Source organism: Oreochromis aureus, linkage group 9 (genome assembly GCF_013358895.1).
Source record: "Oreochromis aureus strain Israel breed Guangdong linkage group 9, ZZ_aureus, whole genome shotgun sequence".
NCBI classification, from domain to species: domain Eukaryota; kingdom Metazoa; phylum Chordata; class Actinopteri; order Cichliformes; family Cichlidae; genus Oreochromis; species Oreochromis aureus.
In genome coordinates this window covers 21586039-21602810 of record NC_052950.1, presented here as the reverse complement: position 1 = coordinate 21602810, position 16772 = coordinate 21586039, and the positions used below count along the sequence as shown (strand labels likewise).

The 16772-nt window shown below is 38.2% G+C and overlaps 1 protein-coding gene across 6 annotated transcripts in view; it reads right to left on the bottom strand.

The window, feature by feature from the left end:
- smchd1 (structural maintenance of chromosomes flexible hinge domain containing 1) overlaps window positions 1-16772 on the bottom strand; it is a 33799-nt gene that overhangs the window by 3385 nt on the left and 13642 nt on the right. For 4 of the 6 annotated variants that reach the window (XM_039617502.1, XM_039617504.1, XM_039617505.1 and 1 more), the window contains exons 15-42: window positions 16044-16150; window positions 15763-15845; window positions 15073-15186; window positions 12975-13052; window positions 12768-12887; window positions 12534-12678; window positions 12306-12408; window positions 12036-12108; window positions 10202-10341; window positions 9859-9987; window positions 9540-9764; window positions 9193-9335; window positions 9005-9090; window positions 8796-8914; window positions 7778-7939; window positions 7559-7687; window positions 7313-7392; window positions 7056-7213; window positions 6813-6928; window positions 5990-6051; window positions 5425-5512; window positions 3435-3566; window positions 3181-3336; window positions 2964-3090; window positions 2311-2430; window positions 1867-1952; window positions 1656-1778; window positions 1385-1566 (exon numbers count right to left, since the gene is read on the bottom strand). In XM_039617502.1, the coding sequence (XP_039473436.1) occupies window positions 1385-1566; window positions 1656-1778; window positions 1867-1952; window positions 2311-2430; window positions 2964-3090; window positions 3181-3336; window positions 3435-3566; window positions 5425-5512; window positions 5990-6051; window positions 6813-6928; window positions 7056-7213; window positions 7313-7392; window positions 7559-7687; window positions 7778-7939; window positions 8796-8914; window positions 9005-9090; window positions 9193-9335; window positions 9540-9764; window positions 9859-9987; window positions 10202-10341; window positions 12036-12108; window positions 12306-12408; window positions 12534-12678; window positions 12768-12887; window positions 12975-13052; window positions 15073-15186; window positions 15763-15845; window positions 16044-16150 (3386 nt within the window). Of the gene's footprint in view, window positions 1-1384; window positions 1567-1655; window positions 1779-1866; window positions 1953-2305; window positions 2431-2963; window positions 3091-3180; window positions 3337-3434; window positions 3567-5424; window positions 5513-5989; window positions 6052-6812; window positions 6929-7055; window positions 7214-7312; window positions 7393-7558; window positions 7688-7777; window positions 7940-8795; window positions 8915-9004; window positions 9091-9192; window positions 9336-9539; window positions 9765-9858; window positions 9988-10201; window positions 10342-12035; window positions 12109-12305; window positions 12409-12533; window positions 12679-12767; window positions 12888-12974; window positions 13053-15072; window positions 15187-15762; window positions 15846-16043; window positions 16151-16772 lie in introns of those variants that run through there. The other 2 variants (XM_039617507.1, XR_005614393.1) reach the window with 2 other exon arrangements.

The following is a 16772-nucleotide window of genomic DNA, read 5'->3' as shown; positions in this document are numbered from 1 at the left end:
TAGACCATTTCTGATGAGGCTTTAGTGAATCGCAGATGGATCAGCTGAGGACCAGATGCATCTCTCAAGTCCTGTCCCAGGTCTTTTCTAGATTTTTTTTCCTATTTCTTAAGTACATGATTGTCAGATACTGTTAATCTGCTGTAGAGAGTCTTTACAAATATGCCTTCTTTTTTGTTCTCCACAGAGAGTCACTGCACACCAGCGAGATCTGCCAAGTTTTCAGCTAATAGCGCTTTGGGAATCATGTTGTTGGTGCAAAAACACCATTTTGTCTGTCAAACTGTGTTATCTTTGGCATTTATCATATATTCAGCTAAAGAAATGGAAAAAAATGATGTGGGTTTATGTGACAGGCTGTTAGTAACAAAGTTCGTAAAGATAGCAAAGAACTAATTTAAATACTAAGTTGTCTGTTATGTGTCATCACAACACAGCCTCATTCCTTGACTTAGGATTCTTGAATGAGTTATAAACTGTGTTTAGTGGCTTAACAAACAAAAGAATTCCAGTGAAAAAGGTTTGGTACAAGGACTGGACTGAAAATTATTTAAAAAAAAAAAAAAAAAAACAGAAATGAAGGATGTCTCAAGACTTTTGCAAAGTGCTTTATGTCAAACACGCCCCAGATTCAGCTTCTCATCTCTGATGCTTTGCTTTTTTCCTCCCCCGTGTCTCCAAAAACAAACAAAGGCTTTCATCATCACATTAAGAGACAAAGATTTTCATTATATTAAAATGATTTTAACAGTGAAAGAAACTTTTACCTGCAGCTTAAACAGAAACTGTGATCAGATTAAAAAACAAAACAAAAAAACCCAACACTTTTTACAATAAAAATCAAATCAGAATACAAAATAAAAGCACTTGATGTTAGAAAAAATACATTCTAAAAACTAAAAGTCTTATAAAAGAGGGATGTACCATTAAATCACTAGCTTTGCAAAAACTGACAATAACCTGCAGCAGCTGGTCGTTAAGTAAATCTCATTAGTGTCCAAACAGCCCCAACAAAGAGCAGCAGGATGGAGGTCTTATATGTACTAATAATTACAGTCACCATTATTTTTACAGCAAACTAAAGTGAGAGACCACCTGTGTTTACAGAGTGTTACAATGTACACTAAATGTGGCTATTTTGGTGGAAAACATATTTCCAGACTCCCAAGGTTCAAAGCATACATTGATATAGTTCGACATTATTCTCGCTGACTTTCAGGCAGCCTATTCAAAATGGAGCTGCCACAAGAGCACTAAATTACTGTTTTTGAGAGACTTTGGGAAGGAAAGGGCTTAAAAAGGAAAGACTTTAATAAAAGGACACATACATCTTCATCACACGTCACTTAGACGCCAACACTAATAAAATACATCTTCCATGTACCTGTTTCCTGGTGACACAAGGACGCTGTCGAGGGCCATGACCTGCTGCCTGCCCTGCGTGTCACGATAGATCCGCTGCGCTGCTTCTGTTGTTTTGGTGATGACACAGTCCATATCACCTCTGATGTGCCAGGAGATGACCCACGCGGCGGCATCATCCTGCACGACGGCCAGGTGGCCAACCTGCATTCAAAAATTAGAGGATAAACACATCTCCAGAAAATCCATCTTAAAACAAGTACTGAATCTTTAAAAGAAAAAAAGAAAGTTACCATTCCCAAAACTTCTGCCTGCCCCCTAAAGTTGTCACGGACGGGGAAAACTCGTCGGGACACTTTCTGAATCTCTTCCGCTTCAGTACTCTTCTTTTTTATTAGTGCATCAATATGTTGTGCCTACAAATACATAAGAAATGTAATTTCCAGTTCAGTTTAAAAAAGAAAAAGAAAAAAAAGTTGGGTGTGGATGGACATAATAACTTACAGATATGGGGTGAGGGATTGTCACTTTCCTCCGGCACAGCTCGTTTTTAAGATCAGCCTCTTTCTTACTGGCATTCAGGCAAGAAGCTAGGGGGAAAAAATATTTTCATTTGCAGACAATTTTAATCACATATGGGACAGAAACCCAAATAAATCACAGATTTAAGACTATATCAAAGTCAGTGGTTTAAAAGTATCATTTCTGTAGCTATACCCATTTGCACTGACATGAGATTATTCAGATTTAGGTAACTTCATTAATCCCAAAGGGGCCGTTTGTTTGCAGCTTATCCACACGACCCACTGTTGCATGTCAAGGCAGAGATCAACAAACAATGAAGTCTAGGAAAAAAAACTAGACCAAGGATAATATTTCAAATGAGACCTGGTTCAACATACAAACAGCACACAGCACAGCATCATCTTAACACAACTCAAACCTTACTCGTCAGCAACCCAAGGAGCTCCTTGTATGTACGCAATGTTTCGTTATATTTCTCAATAGCACTGCTGAGCTCATCTTTTTTCCTGGTCAGTTCAGACATTTTTTGCTGGTTCTGTGCATCTAAAATGGAAAAAAAAGAAGAATTAATTGTTAATCAATTAACAGTGAATTGTCAGAAAGCAAATCTAAGCAATAGTACTATAGTAGTGTAACGGTAGTAATACTATTATTAATACTACTGTTAAGTATAATAGCTTTAAATATTTCAGTTTTTTGGCTCACAGGTGGTGATCAAAGTGGGCTGGAATGATTAACTCTGATAAATAGTTTAATATATTGTAATATAGAGATTTTTTTGTTAGAGCTTCCAGCTAACAGCATGCAGATACTTCCTCAACAAGTCCGAATCTAAAGTCACCCCAGAGTCCTTTATGTCATAAGTTATATGTTCACGTGTAGTAAAAAAAAGGAAAGAAAGAAAGAAAAAAGTTTAAAAGACACCAACATGGTTGAATACCACTATGTGTATTAGTGAATTTTGTAAAAACAAAAACAAAAAAAAAATGTACTAAACAACAAAATTAAAGTAATGCTTTAATTTCCAGAAATCTTAAGCTGCATGTAATAGCATTTACCACTCAGTTTTTCCATACCATTGTAAAAAAGGAAGGGGAGCTCAAAAGCAGCCAGGGTTATGAGATGGGCATACACTTCAGGTTTGAAAACAAGGATGTAGGTGCTGCTATTGTCACCGGGGCTATTCTCCCTGATAGCCAGCCTCTGAGGAGAGCAAGTGAACAATTATCATAAGCCCTGAGGAGCCCTTAAATTCCAAAACAAAAGCTGGTCCTGTGAAGAATGGTTACTCACAGGGATGTGGGCCTTGCCCTCAACTAAGTTAATTGCAAGGCTGCTGGCTCCTGTTTCAAAAAGAGGGAAGCTTTTGTTTCTCTCTCCATCTGAGGACTTTATAGTGATGATCACCTTCCCTCCCAGGTCCTCCCCCGCTGGGTTGCCATACAAATCCTGGAATCAACCATGGAAATTCACTCACTATGACTGCAAAGTTTATTTATGAAAAGTTTAGGCTGCTTCTGCTATTTTACAATAAATAAATAGCTTACCATTATCTTCAGTGTCATATTCTCAACCAAGGTTCGGCTGGCAATGTCCTTGCTGTAGGAAACAACTGGGGTTGGAGTCTGAGAGACAGGTCCCAGTTTAACAGGCTGATTGGCCACCACATTTATACGAATCTAAAAGATGGGAAGCAGCACTGAGGTCAGTCAATTCTCTCAGTGAGTAACGCAACAGCTCTACAGCCCTGCAACAGCTCAATGACCAACTACTCTCCAGTAAAATGCAGTGGTATGCAAAAGTTTGGGCACCCTGATAATTGTCATGAATTTTCTTTATAAATCATTGGTTGTTTGAATCAGCAATTTCATTTAAATATATCATATAAAAGATGAACACAATGATATTTGAGAAGTGAAATGAAGTTCATAGGATTCACAGAAAGTGTGCAATAGTTACTTAAACAAAATTGGGTAGGTGCATAAATTTGGGCACCTTTGTCTTTTAATTGATTTGAATACACTAATTATATTATTGGAACATAAAATTTGTTTGGTAAGCTTACTGACCCCTGACCTACATACATAGGTGAATCTAATCATGAAAAAGGGTATTTAAGGTGACCAATTGCAAGTTTTTCCCCTCTTTGCATCCTCTCTGAAGAGGGGCAACATGGGAGCCTCAAAACAACTCTCAAATGAGCTGAAAACAAAGATTGTTCAACATCATGGTTTAGGTTGAAGGATACAAAAAGCTGTCTCAGAGATTTCAGCTGTCAGTTTCCACTGTGAGGAACATATTGAGGAAACGGAAGACCACAGGCACAGTTCTAGTTAAGGCCGGAAATAACAGGTCAAGAAAAATCTTAGATAAGCAGAGGCAAAGGATGGTGAGAACAGTCACAGTCAACCCACAGACCAGCTCTAAAGACCTGCAATATCATCTTTCTGCAGATGGTGTCACTGTGCATTGTTCAACTATTCAGCGCACTTTGCACAAGGAGATGCTGTATGCGAGAGTAATGCAGAAGAAGCCATTTCTGTGCACATACCACAAACAGAGACGCTTGAGGTATGCTAAAGCACATTTGGACAAGCCAGCTTCATTCTGGAATAAGGTGCTGTGGACTGATGAAACTAAAATTGAGTTATTTGGGCATAACAAGGGGCGGTATGCATGGAGGAAAAAGAACACAGCATTCCAAGAAAAACACCTGCTACCCACAGTAAAATATGGTGGTGGTTCCACCATGCTGTGGGGCTGTGTGCCCAGTGCAGGTACTGGGAAACTTGTTACAGTTGAGGGTCACAAGGTATCCAAGTCAGTATCAGCAGATTCTTGAGAACAATGTTCAAGAATCAGTGACAAAGTTGAAGTTGAGCCGGGGCTGGATATATCAACAAGACAACGGCCCTAAACACTGTTCAAAATCTACTAAGGCATTCATGCAGAGGAACAAGTACAATGTTCTGGAATGGCCATCTCAGTCCCCAGACCTGATTATTACTGATATATTATGGTGTGACTTAAAGCGGGCTGTCCATGCTCGGAAACCACCAAACCTGACTGAACTGGAGATGTTTTGTCTCCACCTTAAACCAGAATCCAGACTTTCATGGGAAGCTATAGGAAGCATTTAGAGGCTGTTATTTCTGCAAAAGTAGGATCTACTAAATATTGATGTAATTTTTCTATTGGGGTGCCCAGATTTATACACCTGCCTAATTTTGTTTAGGTAACTATTTCACACTTTCTGTAAAACCTATAAACTTCATTTCACTTCTCAAATATTATTGTGTTCGTCTGCTATATGATATATTTAAATGAAACTGATTCAAAATTGATCCAAACAACCAATGATTTATAAAGAAAAATCATGAAAATTATCAGGGGTGCCCAAACTTTTGCATACTACTGTAGGTACAAATAATGAGTATGTGGAGGGTGGCTTAATATGCTTTATGAGCGTTTGAAAACAAAATATGAATGTGTTAAAAATGTTTTGTGTTTTTTATTTTATTATATATTCAAACCAACCTGATTGCTGTAGAGAACGTCATTTTTGTCAATACGAAGAGAAAACTGTATGGTGTGCTTTCCAACTTTGTTTGGGATTTCTTTGTCTCTGCAAGGAAACACACGGTATATTATTTTTTTCAGTTATTATTATCATCATCATCATTATTCTGACACAAACCTACATTCTGGAAAATCGTCTTACATGCTGTTTTATTGAGTCAGCTAAGACGACAGGACCCCTTGCACACTATAAATTTGAAACTACCTTAAGCAAGTGATTAGCTTAGCATTGGTTAGCATAGCACAAAGACTGGAAACCAAGAGAAACCATTAGTTTGACTTTACATATAAAACATTTTTATTACAGTACCAGCAGCTCTAAAACGCACTAGTTAACATGAATTTGTTGCCTATATTGGTACTAGGTCAGTCTGGCTGTTTCCTCTGTTTTAAGGCTTTGTGGAAGCTAAGCTAAGCTAACTAGCTGCTTGAAATAACTTAATAATATTAATATAAAAGCTATGCTTTAAAACATCTGTCACCAAGTCAAACAAAATAGAAATAGACCTGAAAAGTATCTTACCTGAAGTGAAAACAGTCATTCTTTTCATTTTTCATGGGTTTATTACACTTCAGCTCAATGGCCTACACAAGAAATATTGAAAAATAAATAAATATTATTTTAAGAAAAAGGTTTACAATAGGAAAAAAAGAACTCCCCTACTTGCATAAATCTACAATTCTCCTTTTTAGTTTTCCTGGTATTGGTCGATCTAATGAGTCGTGTCAAACAAATCTTTTTCATGCTAACAGAGAAGCTAAAGGCTATAGTCAATCATTATCACTAATGTTAATACACTTGGCCTTTTCCAATTTAAAGACACTGTAGAATCTTCAGTACCACTTATTAAAAGATTTAAGTGAATGTATGTATATATGTGAAATTTTGACCCTCTGTGGATTCCAGACAATCCACAATTCAAACTTGTGCACCCAGTTCTTGGGTTTTTAAGTCATTAAAGATGTATGCTGTATATTTAAACTGGAACAGTTCCTCCCCAACAAACACAACAATGTCAACGAAATGATTTGCACCATCAAAGTCACCTGCGGATGCCTTTGGTTTCATTCTAAAACACTGGACTTATTTTTCTACGAAGGTTTTAACTTTGAGAGGGTTTAAACAAGAGAGAAAAGTGTGCAAATGTTCATGCCTGTCTGAGAAAAGTGTATAAAGTGTGGTGTGAGGGGTTTTACAGCCTTAATTAAAACATCTATAATAATTGTAAAATAAAAAGTTGGCTACTTCGCGGATTTCACCTGTCGGGTTATTTTTATAACAAAACTCCCGCAATAAACGAGGGACCACTGTATATCAAGGAGACTCTTGTGTTTTAGTCACTCACTCTTTCTGGAGGTTTTTTCCCTGAAGATACCCCATCCCATATGAACATGGCCACAGCAGCTGGATTAAAAGTAGTTATTGGACTTCCCTCATCAGACACCACAGTCACTGAGAAAACTGAAGAGAAACAAAGACCTTCCCTTAGTTTGGCTGAGCAGAGATTAAACTGATAAAAATACAAATAAATGAATTAATAATTTATTTTCTTTTTAAAAAGGAAGGAGAGAGGAAAACAAATGCAAACCTGGGAATTTGCTTCCAGCAAAAAACTTGACACTGGTGTCATACTCCACCGACAGGCTGACTGGTTTTTTGGGATCAGGGAGGACAGTGAGGCTCACTGATGGACCAGGGATGGGTTTTTTGTTGAAGGAGCCCTTAAACTGCAGCTGATAGCACCCCCTAGAGGAAGAACAGGCTATCAACCCTCCCACTAGTGACTTTACAGTAGTGGAAACATCAAGACTGATGCTGTATTACCACAAATAAAATTTTACTTACTTCGGCCCGCTCAAACCATTAACAACGAAAGAGGCTTTCCCTTCTGCGTTCACAGGTTGTGAAATAACATTGGTTTTCACCTGAAACAATAACAAGACTTCTCCTATTAGATCATTGTATAGATTTCATACAGCTGCTACAGCAGCCAGATGTTGCCAAACCCATAAACCTGACTAAGTGATCAGTAGCAAGTGTGACCACCCCTATAAAAGCTGGTCTAAGCTAAGCTGTTACTCTATAGCTAACCGTCAGTCCTGGAGGTGAAGTCTTTAAGTCCACTACAACCCTCTGGTCTGGAGAGGGGTTTCCCCAATCATCACACAGCTGGACGACAAATGGTTTGGAGATGCCGTGATCATTTAATACCTGCAAAGGCTGGAAAAAAAAAAAACAGACAAAAGGATGAGCTATACCTTTAGTTTGTGTCTAAAAAGAAATTAAATTAAGAATCTTTTATTTGTTTACCTGCTCCGGTGCACTGATGAGTTTAAGCTGAGCAGGGAGTCCTGCGGTCACTTTAATACTGACACGCTCCACAAAGTCAGAGTAGCTGAAGCGCAGTTCTCGGGGGCCGAGAGACCCTGACTCGAAACGAATTCCCGTCACCATGGCAGCACAGCTGCTCTCCTGGTACAATACAGAGCCGTGAGGTTTATCAGCTTAGATCATCACAATCACCACATCTGGCCTGCTCATTATTAAATAAAGAAGTTACTGAATTTTCTATTCCTCATCTTCTTACAGCGCTGTGTTAGACAAATACAAATACAGTTATAAGGACACATGAACCACGTACAGTATTTACACGGGTGCCGTAATAAAGCAAACAGTTACTATTTTCCCACTATAGTAACTATAGTGGGAAAACGCAGGATAAACTGTGAACACTTTAAGTACAAACTTTATAGCACACAGCTTGGTTCTTTCAAGAGTTCATTAACCTCTTCTAAAAGCAACATTATCTTTACATGTCCTGCTCTCCTTCAGCTGTAATCATCTCTCTCCCAGTACACAAATCAGCAGCTTTGTGGCACAACCTCTGAATTTATGAGGGTCAAAACCATCTTAGTCATATAAAATAACATCGACTTTGTTACCATTGTAGTGAACTTTGACCACAAAGACACAAGCTTTTCGTGTCATCTACAGTGTAGAAAAATGTTTCGTCTCCTTGTTTACTTGTAAGGGAGGGTTCATTATTTGTGGAATTCCAGTAATATGACCTTGCCTCATAACAAAAGCAGGCGTCTGGAATTAGGCTTTTTTTTTTTTGTTAGGGAGGAGGATTCAGTAGATTTATAGTGGTCATAGGGCTGGTGAAAGGGCAAATGCACACATTTATACCCTAAGCTCACCAAAAACACATAATAAAGGGAGCTTTGTTTGCTCAAATAATATTAAGATTGCATTAGTGAATATTTGATTTGATTTAACTAATATTTGAGTCAACTTTTGTCTTAAATGTGCATGGCTCTGTTCCCACCTGCCATTTAAATGTGATGGCTGATTTGTCCAGCCCCTCAGCTTCCACTTTTATGTGGTTCACACAGGTGGGGGTAAGCGTCTTGGTTAAATTGTCAAACTGGTCCACAAGCTCCAAGCCTGAGCAAAGAAAGTTATTGTGAGTAATATAGGATACAACCATGAATTTTAAAAATGTGATTAATTTTAAATGATCAGATTTATACTCACTGATGTTTCCGGAGAGGATCTCACCAAGCTTCACTGTGGTTTGGGGTAAAGCTACATTTAGACGCTCTGGTTCATCTGGACGAGGCCTACAAACAAAAGAGGGGACTTTATATCTTCACACATCAGTGTGCAGACCGTATCTAATGAAAACACTGAATCAAAGCTTTGATTATAGGTTCATGGCTTACACGATAGTGAAGGAGACGGACACACTCTGGTCCTGATAGGAGACCTGGTAGAAGCGCTGCTCTCCCACCCGTTTAGGTACCTGTAAATCAGGCAGCTTCCCCTGGACCAGATCTTCCACAAAGACATCTCCTGTCCAGTTAACCTTCACAGTGAAAAGTTAACATTAAGCTAAGAAGTGTTAAAACAGAATGGCTCATACAATTTTTTTTTATTTTTATTCCTAGAATTCTTTCGTAAGGGTAAAAAAATGTTTTTTAATTTTTTTTTAGTTTTTTCATTTACAAAATCCAACACCTACCTAAAAATCTATTACAAGAGTAAACAGCAATATTTGCACATTACACACCTTGATCATGGAGGCTATTTCAGCAGTGAGCGGTACCTCCCTGTCAGCTTCATCATACAGCTTGTAGAATAAGTTCTCCAGCAGTCCGCCGGCTATCCATTCGATCTTTTCACTGTTCCTCAGCACCAGATTCTCATTGTCCTGACTGTACAGCTCCATCACAGAGACCCGTGTGCTGGGCAGCACCCTCAGCCCCTTTATGACCAGCGGTATGTTTTTGTAACTCTAGAAGAAAGAAAAAGAGGAGAGAGACACTACAAACAAGCTACATACTTGAAAATATTCTTCTGAGCAGAAGACTTCTTTTTCACTAACTCACAGGCATCACAAATTGAGCTTTGAGGTCTTGTTGCTCTCCTTTGATTATTTTCAGGTTAATGGGCTTTGTCACAAGCTGGCCAGCACCGGTGCTGCTGCAATCAGTGACCACGGGGGGGAAACCTTTAACCTGGAAATGTTTAAATACAAACAAAACAAAAACAAAAAAGTTCAGCCTGCGTAGTGCCTTACAGACAGAAACAAGACACCACTGAAAATAAATAGATCAACATATATAAAACAGCTTATTATGGCCTAAATAATCTAAATACTCTTTTGATAAATACAGTTTTCTGTGTTTTCACAGAGGCACCCGTGATTTCCGAACAAATCCATGTTTGTACCTCGCAGCGGACGATCTGTTTGGGGTTAGCGGCGATATTTCCAGCCTCATCGTGAATTTCAACATGAAACGTGACCTGGTCTCCGTTCTCCACATCGATTGACGTTTCCTCTGGTTTCACGTGGAGGGAATGTGGGATACCTGAAAAACAACACAAAATCAAGGAAACATTAAGAAAAATAAGACAGCCAACAGATTATCATTTGAACCACAGCTAAATGACATCTGTTATCTTTACAGTGAAGCTACAAAGTCTCCTGGGGACACTTTTTCTATCCTGAATGGATTTGATGGCAGACGTCTGATCAGAGGTTTAAAACTCGGTCAGTGTATCTACTGCTAATGTACTGCTCTCAGAGCCTCGAGCTGCTGACCATCAAAGTTAGATCTTTTTACCTCCCGAGGGAGTTCAGTTCAGTTCACCTTTCAACTGTTTACATCCCCCCACATGCTGATAAAGCTATCACTATGGACAAACTGTATGACGTCATTATTGGACTTGAGAAAAGGATCCTGAAGTTGTCTTTATTGTGCTGGCAGACTTCAACAGAGCCGACATGAAGAAAGTTCTCTGTAAATACTCCCAACACATCTCCTTCCCTATAAGAGGTGATCAAACACTGGATCATTGCTACACTCCATTCAAGGACTGCTACAAACCCTCCCCACCCAGCTTTTGGCAAGGCAGGCCATTGTTCCATACTGCTGCTGCCTGCATACAGACAAAGACTTAAAATAGGAAAAAACAGTTTCCAGGGACATCTACAAATGGGACAGCGAGGCTGAGGGGGTATTACAGGACTTCTTTGAGATATTTGTGGATGCAGCTGATGGCAACATCAATGAACTCACAGACTCTGTCACTGGATATATTGGAAAATGCATGGACGATATCATCACCAAAACCACCGTCTACACAAATATCCAAATCAGAAACTCTGGGTAAATAAAGACATTCGTGCTAAGCTCAAGGTGCTGACCTCTGCCTTTAACTCAGGGGATGCTGATGCATATAATGTTGACCCTGCATATGACAAATAAAAACTGAAACTGAACTGAAACTGGGGCTGCACTGTGATGTGGTGATTAGCACTACTGCCTCAGAGCAAGAAGTTCCCGAGTTTAAATCCATCCATCTCCAGGTACTCTGGCTTCATGCATGCTTTCAGTGGTTATTCTAAATTGGCAGCAGGTATGAATACGACTGTTGGAAGCATCAGGTGCTTGGCTTTCAGTTAAATGCGTTACTTACACTTTTAAATTGTATTTATTTAAAGTTTTATATTATTTTTTTTGTCATCCAAGCAATCATTTCTGATCTACAGAGTTTACACTTGAATCATGCTTCAAATGCTGTCAACGTAGCCAAGATTGATTTTGAGCAATGGATAAGTAAACTAGACATGAAAATAAATTATTTAAAAATAATTATCCACATTTACGTACTGAGGATGAATCCAGTTGCTTCATAAAGTGTCTCATAAGAAGATGATGCTCAAAACTGATCTTCTTATCCCCACGTCGTTGTTGTTTGTTCTTAAAGTGGCTTATTACACGAACTTAATCGAGAATATATATGCACAGTTGTGGGATTGTATGAACTATTTGTATATGTCATATAGATGTTGGCGCTTCCAGTGCCCTGAGCAATGTTTATGCAAAGTCTCATCAAGACTGGTCCACTCGTCCAGGAGGAGATAGGAAACATAAATCTTCTATATGCTACGGTTATTATAGTATGATTTAAGCATTTAACAACCAAAATTTCTGAAAGTACAATGCACATGAAAAACAAGTACAAACTGTTCTAAAATCATAAATAAATGAGGGATTACCAGGAAGAAGACTGATCTTAATGGTCTTGGTGTGTTGTTTCAGGCCAGGCAGGGTCACTTCCAGGTCATAGCTCTGAAAATGAAAACAAAGCACGTAAAAATAAATCACCAAATCAGCTAATAATGTTTTGACTATTGACTTTCAAGTAGTTGTTAAACCTCTTGATAAAACCATGACTCTACTATTAGTAATTAATTTATTATTTTAAACAGCCTTTCATGTGAGGGGCAAATTTATGTGTTTGTAGTGCAGAGATCATTAATTCTAACCTTGGATTGCTGGTAATTCAGGACTTTTCCTCTCGCTTTGACACTTTTGATGGTGAATGTGGTTCCACTGCTGGAGAATGTCTCATAACTCAGATCCAGACCACTAAAAGAAAAAAATAACAATGGCCGTGTTACAACACTGTTAAATATGACATAATAAAGACACAAAGGCTTTCATTCATTTTTTTTCCACACACTTTAAAATTCGGTAGCATTAATGAGACTCACCAGCATTTGAGCTCAGGTTTGAGTTTAGAAGTGAGGGTCGTTGAGTGGCCATAACCATCTTTTATCTGCAGAGGAATGTCAAACGGCACGCCCACTCGCAGCGTGGGGCTCATTGCACTGATATCGAAGCTTGCTGCTTCGCCCTCTGAGAACAGAACAAAGGAGTGTGTCTCTTTGGTCAGAACTATGGGAATAATGATTAGTAGCTAAACACACAGGATTCTTTCTCCTCACCTTTAATGGTAAACTTCAGTGTGAACCTTGGAAGCGCTCTACCGCCAAAGCTGACAGCGTTTGTTTCATGGACCACTGTGGTCAAATTCAGCGTGTACTTTCCCAGCTCAGTCAGATGATCTGTAAACGATGGCTCGAATATGATCTTTCAGCAGACAAACGTCAGGGTAACCAAGAAGAAGGATAAGAAAATTAAAAGAAACTCACCCATTTTTTTGAACCAGAAACCAGTATTTGCTAAATGTGGGGCAACATAAGCAGCAAGCTCTTTGTCTGATTTTAGACCTACAAATGAAAAAGATAAAATAATAATTTAATTCTATAGCAGGTGGAGCAAACACAGAGAGAAATGAGGCTGAAAAAAGAACAACTGCTAAACAAGGGCGAGAACCCAAAAAGTTAGAATTATGACTTTTTACACTTTATGACACGTTTATCATTAGAGGGGTTTTTTTAAATTTGAGGATTTGTTGGTTGTTTTGGCAACATGTGGGGCTGAAAATTAAAGATTGAAGACACTTTAGTGTCATTATTTAGTTTATCGTACAATAAACTAAATAATGTAGTATTGTAAGATGGTGAGATTGTATCTAAATCTGTACCTGCAAGTGTATTGTTAATAAGGTTGGAGAATCACTTGAATGTCCACATGAACAGAGTCAACTTTGTACCAGTAAGAAACATAGTTTTAAATAGCTCTATATAGTTTTATTACCACTTTGACTTTTAGAGGTCACATGTGACATGCATTTGACCTCTGACCCATTAAACTTGTATTTTGACAATACACACCACACTTGTTAGAATCATAGTTTCTAAGTTAGGAAGCTTTTCTGGGGGGCAATTTTTGACAAATAAATCACTAAGACCTAATGTAAATAAATTGTTAACATGACCACTCTCTACATCCCTACAAAGTTGAATCAAATTCATTCAAAACTTTTTGGACTATTTGGTTTACAGACAAAATGACACACATGCAAACGCTACCAAAAACATGACCTTTGTTGAGGCAACTAGTACCGTATTTTTCGGACCATAAGGCGCACCGGATTACAAGGCACATTAAGCAAAACAAAGCAGTCAGATAAGTCAAACTTTACACAATTCATTCTTCTTGCTTCCTCCACTTCCGTACCATTGATTCATTAATGTTGAATTCTCTCGCAGCTGCTCTATTCCCATGTTGTTGCAGTATATTAATGACTAACTTCGTATGGATTATTTCAGTTGTTCTCCTGACTGAAGTTTGGTCTGTTTACAGCATCCTGCCATTTGATTGCATTTGTCCCTAACCATCGGGAACCCTCACGTTAACTTTTATCGAGTGGAAAAAAAGTTAGCGTTCATCCTCCAGCTTCACTGTATTTATGTTATGCTAACATAGCTGTGTTGCTAGTGATCACGTAGCACATCATTATATACCAGCTAGTCCAACTTCAGTAACCCTACAAACGTTACTGTTGTTTAGTTTTCTGTCTTTATGTTGGAAGTGATAGCAGAGCTGTACGTTTTAATTTTTTTCAGAAATCTCTCAGTCAGAACATGCTATATCATGTTTTGGTGGAAACTAGCGAGCTAACTTCCTGCTAACTTCTAACTCTGTTAAATTTAATAAATTCTCTTTTTATGGATGCCTGGAGGTTAAACTTAACTGTTACACTTGGTAAAGCAGCAACGCCGATAATTTTATTAAAAATGAAAGAATTTAGACCGTTTTTAACTCTCAGTGATGTTGCAGTGTTTGTTTGAATTTGGGACCTGAAGCGGATGAGTTTTGGACCCAGATTACTACGCAAGGCTCCTGCAATCCCTCAAGCGGTGCGGCATCGTAGCTTACCAAAGTCGTACTAAAACATTTTTTGACAGATTTTTGAGTGCTGTGTACCACATAAAATCAGTTCGAGGTCAGTAAGCACAATCAGAATTCATACATAAGGCGCAGTTTTGAGAAAATTAGAGGATTTTAAGTGCGCCTTTAGTGCAAAAAATACGGTATTATATCTGCATCTTTGTTATCACTAATTAGCTTCTACCTGCACACATACAGCACTTTTATAACTGAATTTGCTAGCATTAGCTGATAAATAAAATAGCTGATAAATTGCAATCACCATATAGCTCAAGTTAAGGCTTTAAAAAACAAACTTCCCAAGGTTATGTCAGTAAACTGTAGTCTGGGAAACTTTGTTATAAACAGCAGAAAGACTTTTTCTACAATTTTTAAGACCAACTTATTAATGAAGTCATCATGAAAAGAAAACATCATATCAAAAGGATATCAAATCTGTAATCAAACACTTACCATGATGGAGTAACGTGAGCTTAACACACAGTTTTGTCCCTTTTCCCTGGCCCACCGGGGGCATCCGAGATAATTTCTCTCCCCTCTTGTTCAGGATCTCAATTTTAAGAGGCCCTGAAACGATACATCAGACAAAATGTGAGGAATGAGCTTTGAGCCTAATGAGAAGGGAATGGGGGAGGACTTTTTTTTAACACCACTTTTTGATGCAAACAAATTCTGTTTTTTTTATAATGTCAGGAAATCAATATCCTTAGTATCCTTATTTTCCTATTATATTGTTTTATGTACTTTAATAATGAAGGCTTGTAGAGCAAGGCCACCTTTGACTCACAAACTAAGTGCTCAGCCAGACGGAAAAACAGGAAGTTTTAGTGCACAGGCCTATTAATAGGTAAGACACAGAAAAGAGGAACTTTGCATATAAGCAATGTTTGAAAGTGTGTGACGTGTAAAGTACCAAAATAACACCTATATGAGACAGTTTATGATTCTAATCTTAGAGCTCTTGCAACTGACGTTTGAGCTGTGCAGGCGTCTCTCTCTTCCGGAAGATGATTGAATAAAAAGAAATATAAATGTTTTAACACACTATGAGTCGGTTTTCTCTGTTCTATCATGGGGATAAAAGGATCGGGTTTAATAATAACATATAAAGTGCTGTGGTATGCAAACATTGTAAGATCTTACCTAAAGTAGTCCCGGCGGAAAGAATGGCATTATTTTGCAAGGGGTTACCATTGGGCCATTCCACATTCAGCTTATCTGGAAGCCTGAAACAAACAAATGTCATTTACCTGAACTGAAAGTCTCATCTTTGAGTCAGAATGAGTAAAAAAAAGCAAGAAAACAAACAAACAACAACAACAACAACAACAACAACAGGTGACAGAGCATCTACGTTACAAACAAAAAGTGAATATTAGAGAGGAGTAGTTCGTACAAAAATGTCTCCCTAACTGCTCACTCACTTCTCAGAGTCACTATCAATATTTTTCTTGATGGCTTCATCAGTGGCTGTCTTGTCGATCTTGGAAATGGGTACGATCTTGTTCATGTCCCAAAGTGCTTTGGGCTCCTGGGAAGAGATTTTTTCTTAAATCAGTAAACTCAATTAAAAAAACAATGAAAAAAGGGATTTATATACGTGAATTTACAGAAATATTATGGAAAATTTGCCTTAGACTGAAAAAAAAAGAAAAGAAAAAAAACAACAACAAAAAAATTAAGTTTAAGTCCAAATTGACCCTGTGCATGAGAAAATGCTAACTTCCTGCTTTAAGACCGGATGTAGGATTGTACATTTCCGGTAGCTTTATTTTGCAGTCAATCGCTACTGCGAAGGTGGACTCCAAAATCATGTCCAAAATACGAAAACGGGAAGATAACGTTAAGTTACAAAGAGCAGAGGGTGGGAACACTCACCACTCCTGTGTCATAAAAAAATCAAATGATCAGTTTTGATGTTTGAAGAGCATAGATCGATTGTTTGTTTACATCACTCAACACAAGCAGAACTGCATTACTGCATGCAGAAGACACATCTCTGTATAGTGACAGTTCTTATGATTTAAACAGGCAAATGTCCAGCATTCAAACTACAGGTGAACAATAGTCAAAGCCAGATGTTTCCCCGTGATGTCGATATCAGTACACACCTACACAGCATGTCAAGAAATCGTGAAAAAAGCCCCAGGATA